The sequence below is a fragment of the Protobothrops mucrosquamatus genome, unplaced genomic scaffold (genome assembly GCF_001527695.2).
Source record: "Protobothrops mucrosquamatus isolate PMUCROS unplaced genomic scaffold, P.Mucros_1.0 scaffold671, whole genome shotgun sequence".
NCBI classification, from domain to species: domain Eukaryota; kingdom Metazoa; phylum Chordata; class Lepidosauria; order Squamata; family Viperidae; genus Protobothrops; species Protobothrops mucrosquamatus.
Window position 1 is genome coordinate 27,096 of NW_015386959.1, and position 8,644 is coordinate 35,739.

General features: G+C 41.7%; 2 protein-coding genes across 2 annotated transcripts in view; one reads left to right on the forward strand and one right to left on the reverse strand.

Annotated features, from left to right (window-relative positions):
- LOC107289326 (DNA-dependent protein kinase catalytic subunit-like) overlaps positions 1-2,036 on the reverse strand; it is a 28,805-nt gene extending 26,769 nt beyond the window's left edge. The window contains exon 1 of the mRNA XM_015818060.1: positions 1,871-2,036. Within this exon, the coding sequence (XP_015673546.1) occupies positions 1,871-2,036 (166 nt within the window). The remainder of the gene's footprint in view (positions 1-1,870) is intronic.
- A 695-nt stretch (positions 2,037-2,731) lies between these two features.
- The window catches only part of MCM4 (minichromosome maintenance complex component 4), a 14,477-nt gene continuing 8,564 nt past the window's right edge, over positions 2,732-8,644 (forward strand). Inside the window, exons 1-10 of the mRNA XM_015818058.1 lie at positions 2,732-2,833; positions 2,921-3,027; positions 3,842-3,997; positions 5,286-5,446; positions 5,591-5,692; positions 5,954-6,049; positions 6,132-6,227; positions 7,136-7,274; positions 7,658-7,878; positions 8,424-8,544. Coding sequence (XP_015673544.1) covers positions 2,934-3,027; positions 3,842-3,997; positions 5,286-5,446; positions 5,591-5,692; positions 5,954-6,049; positions 6,132-6,227; positions 7,136-7,274; positions 7,658-7,878; positions 8,424-8,544 — 1,186 coding nt within the window. The 5' untranslated portion in view covers positions 2,732-2,833; positions 2,921-2,933. The remainder of the gene's footprint in view (positions 2,834-2,920; positions 3,028-3,841; positions 3,998-5,285; positions 5,447-5,590; positions 5,693-5,953; positions 6,050-6,131; positions 6,228-7,135; positions 7,275-7,657; positions 7,879-8,423; positions 8,545-8,644) is intronic.

The window sequence follows — 8,644 nt, forward strand, 5'->3', positions numbered from 1 at the left end:
CGCCACCCCGGCTATCACGTCGGCCAGCTCAGGCAGGGCTGTTGATACATAGCAGGGAGCCAGGTATATAATCAACAAGCCCACTTGCACCCCTTTCCCCCACTTCACAAAGAGCGACTCCACGCCGTCTATCTGAGGCACAGTGGTCTCCCTTGGACAAAGGTCCTCCCTTATTATGGCCGCTACCCCCCCGCCCCTAACCCGGGTCCTTGGCCGATGGAATGCCTGAAAACCCGGCGGGCAGATGTCAACTAGTGGAACTCCACCTTCTACGCCCAGCCAGGTCTCAGTAATACCTGCCAGGTCCGCGCCCCCCTCCAGAATAAGACAATTAACCCACCACCATTAGAATACCAGAAAGGCACACTGAACCTCAGGTCAAAATTCATGCCACAGGAACAGGAAACAACCTCAAAAGCCCAAGAAGGTATAAAAACCCACCACTCCCTGCTACATGTGGTCAGCTTTCCTAGAGTCACATTTCTGTCTGGCTCTGCTCTTCAATAAACTACAACCTTCTTTCTGAAGCAGTCTCCATTTTGTTTATTCCCGGCTTGGACTGGACCCTGATGAAGATTTTTCTTTCAGCATTACTTTCCCAATCAGCTTCCAATAAGCAAAGTCACTTAATTATGCATGATTCACTTAACAATGGCAGTGATTTGCTGAACCATGGCAAAAAAGCTTGTAAAATCAGGCACAACTTATTTAATGACTGTCTTGCTTAGCAATGGAAATTCTGGTCCCAATTGTGGTCGTAAGTCAAGGACTATCTGTATTTCCAAATAAAGGGTTTCAGAATATAATACTATCCCTTTGAACGTAACAAAGAATGGCACCTTCAGGAAATACATGACATATTGGAACAAGGATTATGCACTTGGCTTTCTTTCAACATCACAGATGCAGGGGAAAATCTACATGCAGTCTAGACAATTTCAAACCTTGCTTGGGTTTATTCATCATGCTAAATTAAATAGTGGAGAATCTGCTACCACTGAAATGTGACTAGCCACTCATTTCATTCTCACAAATGTTCTCAGATTAGACTGAGAAACAGCAAGAGCAGAGAAGCACCTTCCAAGTCAAATCCATAGCTGGCTGAGCTGGATCTTTCCAACCCCAGTTCAACATTCTAACTTGATGTTTCTCAATCTTAGCAACTTTAAAGACTTCAATTTCCAGAATTCCCCAGATAGCATTCTAGCTAAGGAATTCTGGGAGTTGAAGTCCACAAGTCTTACAGTTGCTGAGACAGAACATCACTTTTTTAACTGTTAGGTTACACTATACAGCTCCCTGCTATTGCCGCTTCAGAAACCAAATTGTTCCAGCAGCTTTATCGAAAGATACCAAGATTACTATAGCTTTATATATCACTTGGTTGAGAACTTAGCCCTGTAAAGCAGTTTAACATAATGTAAACAAACCTCCATGTGTTAAATAATACTCTCACAAAGTGATGTAGTATCTGCACGGTAATAGGACGATTTAAGTTCTCCTGCACAACTCATTACTCGGAAGATTGTAGCCAAGCAATTGTTCCTTGTTTAGTGCACAGGATTTGCGAATGCAGCCACTGCTAGCATCTATAGTCCTGTCTGCAAAATTAACTGCAACTGAGTCTGGAGTAAACATTCTGCTTCCAGAACGGATCACATAGCTGCAACATTACTAAGTAGGGCTCGCTGAAATAAGCAACGCACCGAGCTCTTTGCTCTCCGTATGGCTCGAGAGTTAGAGAAACGCGTCGCTTGCGTTTACATTCCAAAGCCCCAATTCCACTGCATCACCACCGAAATCTGCTTGTTTTTTTTAAGGAATACATTGCCGAGACCTCAGGTCACGCCTTGATCAATTGTTTACACACCCAGGATGTCGTCTCCACTGCTAATGAGACACGACTCCGCTAAAGAACGGATTAAGCCGCACCCGCGGAGCGCTGCATTGCCGGGGTCAGAACTCCGAAGGGCGTCGTGCAGCTGGAAAAGGAAGCCCTGCAACCCACCGCCAGGCGCTGCAAGGGAGGGCGCCATGCCGCCCGCCGTACCAGCAGCAGAAGCAGCAGGAACAAGCTCGGGCTCAAGAGGGAAGTGGAGAGGAGTGGACGAAACCAAGTCCACAGCCGGACGGAGGAGGATTGAAAGAGAAACATCCAAGGAATAAACCAACTCTATCAGGCGCAAGAAAACATCACGGGATTGGCTTTAGGAAGAGGAAGCTGCCTGCATATTAAATTAGACTAAACCATTGCGCCTGGAAGTGGGGGGAGAATCTTGTCTAAGATTACAGGACAAAGAAAAGCGACATTCTCATTCGCTTGGTCCTGTCGGAATATTAAATTAGCATACAACGCTAGACAACTCCCCCTTGAAATTAATTGGATATTCCTTATCTGAATAGTAAAGAGACTCTTTTGAGACATGGAGGTACTAGTTGAACACGGGGGGAACTCAACATGGAAAAAAAAGTACTTGGAAGCATACGGGGCCGTAGGGTTTGGTCAGCAGCCCCTTCTACCAAGCCGACCAACGGGTTTTCGTCGTTTCATCCACCCCACTCAAAAGACACCACTTCAAATATTAAAAGTGCAAGAGACAGGCGGGTATTAGCTCCCCCCCCTTTTCGAGCAGACGTGGTTTCTCCCGCTTTGCAATTGGCGAGAAAGCCCGCGAAAACGCGCGGTCAGGTGATCCCATTTGGCGCGGATTTTTTTTTCCTTCTTCTGCTAAACCTGTTTGGGGGAAACGAAGCAAAAGTTCAAGGCGTTCGAGGAGGAGCGGGCTAGTTTGCTGGAAGTTCTCGCGGTGGCCTTTGGGCGCAGTTACTAGAGGTAGTTGATGAACCGCAGTTGATTACTGGCATTCTTTGTAGTGCGGCGCTCCCCGTTACCTGTAGTTTCCCTTCCTCTTTCTTTTAGGATTCGCCCAGCCATGTCCTCGCCAGCATCGACTCCGAGTCGCCGAGGCAAAAAACGCTCTAGAGGGGAAACCGCCCCAACTGGCGGGAACGCGAACGCTCCCACCCGTAAGTTGCTGATCCCCGAGCGCTGAGGGAGATGGCTCTGCTCGTCCTTCGTTTCGCCGAATCCCAGTGATCGATTGGATGCGATCTCTTGAATAGTGCAACCCGGGCTAATTGATCGGTCCGAGTTCTGTCGCGCAAGGATTGTGCGTTTGCAAGCGAGGATCTACAACTGTCTTGCTTTCTGTTTTTGTGTGGGTGGCTTGTTTATTACCAGTGTTTCTCAACCTTGACAATTTTAAGGCATGTGGACTTCAACTCCCAGAATTCCACAGCCAGCAATGCTGGCTGTGGAATTCTGGGAGTTGAAGTCCACATGCCTTAAAATTGTCAAGGTTGAGAAACACTGAGATAGGCTATTAACTATTGAGTCCTATCTTCTGGTTGTTTTTGTTCCTGTATCTTCATATTACAGGAGCATTTGGGGGAGCTCACATTGGTAAAAGTTACTAAACTGTTTAAAGATAGTGTAAACATTTTGATTCCTCTCAACCACACTGTGGAGTACCAAGCAGAATGCAGCCTTACCACTTTGCTGTCATTTGAGTATGCTGTTAGATTAAGGAAGGAAAGTATTTTCACTTTCTCTGTGATGCTCTAGAGCAGGGGTAGGCAACCTTGGCTCTTTTATGACTCGTGGACTTCAAGTCCCAGAATTCCTGAGCCAGCTAGGCTCAGGAATTCTGGGAGTTGAAGTCCACGAGTCATAAAAGAGCCGAGGTTGCCTACCCCTGCTCTAGAGTCTAGCACTTTCTCGTACAGATTTTTCTTGAAACTCTTTGGCTTGAAGTTTTATTTACAGTATTTCTTGCTGCAGCTGCTTCTGAATCCCTACGCTCCACTCCGTCACAGCAGAGTCGCCTGGATGACTCTACAGATTTGCAACCAATGCCAACTTCTCCACCAGTTGACCTACAAAGCCCAAATGTTCAGGATGCTCTGTTTTCCAGTCCACCACAAATGCAAAATTCAGGTATCTTTAACATCAGATGATAGTGATTGCATTAAACTATTAGGATTTTTAAAATTATTTGTCAAGTAAATTTGAGATATGTAGTAAATAACTTTCTAACGTACTTTGTTTAACTTTATTTGTAATTGATGCTCTTCTGTCATCAATAAAAATGAATGAAGAATATTAATACAAAGGAAAAGATATACAGTCCTAAATTTGAGGCATCAAATTCATAACACTACAGGTGTTCCTTGTTTCATTCAGTGATCCTTCACACTGAAAGAGCGATAATTACAACTCACTCCTTGGAGTTCTGGCCGTTTGCAATTTCCCTGTGATCCTAGGATCACGATTTCTAACGGTCCCTACTGGCTTCCCACAAAGTTAGTGGGGAAGCTGGCAGGAATTTGGATGTCAGAGTGATGTGAGGTCCTTGCTTAACAACCCACGCTATCCTTGCCTAATGATGGTAACCAGAACTGGTCACGTGACATTGCACTTTACAGCTGTGTTGCTTAGTGATGGCAATTCCAGTTACTGTTCTAAATTGAAGGCTACCTGCATTGGGAAAAATACAGATAGTCCTTGACATACGACTATAATTTATCCCAAAATTTCTGTTGGTAAGCAAGACATTTGTTAAGTAAATTTTCTTGCCACACTTGTTAAGTGAATCACTGCATTTTGTTAAGTTAGTAACACAGTTGTTAAGTGAATCTGGCTTTCCCCTTGACTTTGCTTGTCAGAAGGTCGCAAAAGGATCACATGACCCTGAGACGCTGCAACGGTCATAAATATGAACCAGTTGCCAAGCATCTGAATTTTGATCACTTCAGCATGGGGATTCTGCAATGGTCATAAATGTGAAAAACCGTCATAAATCACTTCTTTCATTGCCATTGGAACTTCAAACAGTCACTAAATGAGCTGTTGTAAGTTGAGGGCTACCTGTAGTCAGTTCAGGGTGCAGTATTATGAGTGCATTAGTGATAGTCAATTATATATTGCTACCCTAGATGTGTATTACAGGGTCTTGGTCTGTAGCTGAAGGAGTCATGTGTCTGGATAGGTTGAAACAAACGGAAGTTTCTATTAGGGTTTATTTTTATCTTGCATGTTTTGTTTTTGTATAGTTAATTGGCATATGGTTATTGATACCTATTAAGTGTCTGTTGACAGTGGAGGATATAAATCTAATAAAATAGCCTTGTATGATTACATAAAGTTTTATATTGGCAGGAAATGAAATAAATCAAGCTTGTGTTTAAAAAATATAACCTATGTTATAAAACTTTTTCTCTAATAGTTCCCATGGATTTTGATATTAGTTCACCTCTGACCTATGGGACACCTAATTCTAGAGTGGAAGGAACACCAAGGAGTGGTGCACGAGGTACTCCAATTAGACAACGGGCTGATCTTGGCTCTGTCCGTAAAACCAGACAGGTGGATCTGCATTCTGATACGGTAGGTTTTTTTCACACATTTCAGGAGGTACACATGTCAACTCTACGTATATTAAAAAAATGTTGAACTGACTGGCATTCTCTTAGATAAATAAATGTAAAACTATCCTTTTGACTTATATTAATAAGTTCCTGTTTTACTTAGCCTGCACCAGGTGATGCGATGGCAAGTGAACACTCTGTTGGACAAAAGCTTGTGATCTGGGGAACAGATGTCAATGTAGCCTCATGTAAAGAAAAGTTCCAGGTAAGTAGTTATATTTCATAATTCGATCTGAAATTGTGGTAACAGACTTGAAGTCTAAACATGCAGTATGAAAAGCTTTTTGCTGAATGCTTCAGGGTATTTATATTTAATTATTATGCTTTTCTTTGTTTACATAAAATTGATAGCCCTTGTGGAGACTTGTTTGAGTTGAGGACCAGCATCAGGATTTTTTATCCTATTGTGATTTTGCTGTACAAGCCCAAGTACTGAAGCCGTATTCTCTTGTTTTCAAATATTCAGAGATTTCTTCAGCGTTTTATTGATCCAACAGCTAAGGAAGAAGAAAACATTGGCTTGGATCTTAATGAACCTTTATACATGCAGAGACTAGAAGAGGTATAATTATAGCATTGTTATTTAAATTAGGCTTGTGTTGGAAGATTTACGTGCTAATTTTCAATGTTTGTTCACCTTGCAGATAAACTTAATTGGGGAACCATTTCTGAATCTAAATTGTGACCATCTAAAATCATTTGATGAAAATCTTTACAGACAGCTGATGTGCTATCCCCAGGTAATAGTCATTTTTAATGAAGGAATAGTCTTAGCCAAAGGTAATTTTAGACAGTTTGGATTTATTGCTTTAAGTAATTTGGATGTTCATTAATGTGCAGGATAAAAATGTTGCAAAAATTATAAGAGTTCTTGTGATTAGGAATTACATAATTGCTTATTTTCATGAACAAGCATTTATTTTGATCTAAAAATGTATTGAATGGTTTGAGTCTTTGCTTAATAATTATTTATTAATGATTTAGAGGCTGCCTAAGTCCAGAACAATTTGGGGGGTTGACATTATTTAAAAATGAAAAAGCCCTATGTGTCCAGAAAAACCACACATTAATATATAGCCACTGTATGAGATATTCCACACACACTCCATGTTTTAAAATAAATATATCAATAATGTAGATTCTGAATCTATCCACTATACTAGTGGTGGCGAACCTATGGCATGCGTGCCAAAGACAGCACTCGGAGCCCTCTCTGTGGGCACACGCACCGTCGCCCCAGCCCCGCCTCCTCCCGTGGCCCCCTTCTCACCAGCAGCCCTCCGGAGGAGAATCGCCCCCGGGCACAGCCCACACAATGCTGTGCAGCCAAGGACATGGTAGCTGGGCAGCGGGAACAAACCCTTGCACCCCATCGCGCGCAGATGATGCTGCAGGACACGAGCGGAGGGCGTGGCCACCATGGCGCTGCTGGGCTGCCTGGGTGATCTGTGGAGGAGGTGGGTGGTCCAGCGGGCACGGCGGAGCGGGGACGGGTGGGGTGGTGGTTTTGGGGCATTCTGTCTCTAAAAGGTTCGCCATCACTGCACTATAAAATTGGATTGAATGACTGAGTTGCTTTTTATGGGAAGGATGTGCTAGTGCTGAAGAATGTCAATATGTACTTTTCATTTATATCTAACTTGCATAGGAAGTAATCCCAACATTTGATATGGCTGCTAATGAAATTTTCTTTGAGCGTTACCCTGACTCCATACTGGAACATCAAATTCAGGTTAGACCATACAATGCATTAAAGACAAGAAACATGAGAAGTTTGAACCCTGAAGGTAAGTTTTGGTACAAGTTCGATATTTGTGTATTATCATAGAAATTGTTTATAAATGTCTTTAGATGTCAACAGGTTTTTAACCAACTGAATTTTAGTCCATTTTGTCACTATTGCGCAATTTAATTTTAACAAATGTATTTGCTTCAAGGGGAGAAACACTGTCATTTGGGAAATTATTTCCTAATATATCAGCTTTATTTTGAAATAGAATAATTTACTTTATATATAAATGTATAATTCTACAATGAATATTTTGGATGTGGTCTTATCGTATCTATATCCATTTGGGATATGCTTAGAAATGCTAGATGCCATTTTACAGTAACACAATTTTCATTATGATTAACAATATGTTTTTTTAAAAAAACATTTTTAAATCAGATATTGATCAGCTTGTCACAATCAGCGGCATGGTGATCAGAACATCCCAGTTAATTCCGGAAATGCAAGAAGCTTTCTTCAAATGTCAGGTCTGTGGATTCACAACAAGAGTTGAGATTGATCGTGGCAGGATTGCTGAACCATCAGCATGTAAGAATTGTAACACCACACATAGTATGAATTTGATTCACAATCGCTCTCTGTTCTCGGATAAACAGATGGTATGTTGCTCTTATCTTCAATCATAAAGATTCTGACAACCTTAATTTTCAAAATTACTATATGTATGTTTCTTGTTAGCTTTTAGCTCCAGGTCTATAGTGACTTGCAAATGTTCATTCCTTGGGCTGCATGCTAATTAAACAGTTAACTTTTATACCATGCTATATTATACCTTCTTTAAAAATCCTTATTTTTAAATGTCTTTTGAAATTACTTTTGACCTAGTCCAGGGGTAGGCAACCTTGGCTCTTTTATGACTTGTGGACTTCAACTCCCAGAATTCCTGAGCCAGCATGCTGGCTCAGGAATTCTGGGAGTTGAAGTCCACGAGTCATAAAAGAGCCAAGGTTGCCTACCACTGACCTAGTCAAAGCTAAATTAATTGAGAGTAGACAGCTGCAATCTCAGTTTATCCTATCTTATAAGAGCTATACAGCCTAGGAAAACACCTTTCTTTTTGCTCTTGATAGTTTTCTTGAAGAAGAATATTTTGGAATTATCTGATATAATAGAAAAATATATTTTTGCACTGGTTTTCTGTCAGATCAAACTACAGGAGTCTCCAGAAGATATGCCAGCTGGTCAGACACCATACACTATTATCCTTTTTGCTCACAATGATTTAGTGGATAAAGTTCAGCCTGGGGACAGAGTTAATATTACTGGTAAGGAAAAAAGATTGATAGTATTTTACTTTTTATAATCCTGGGATGGGTGATCACAAAAATGCATTGAGAAGAGCAGGGCATGGGCATGATATGCACA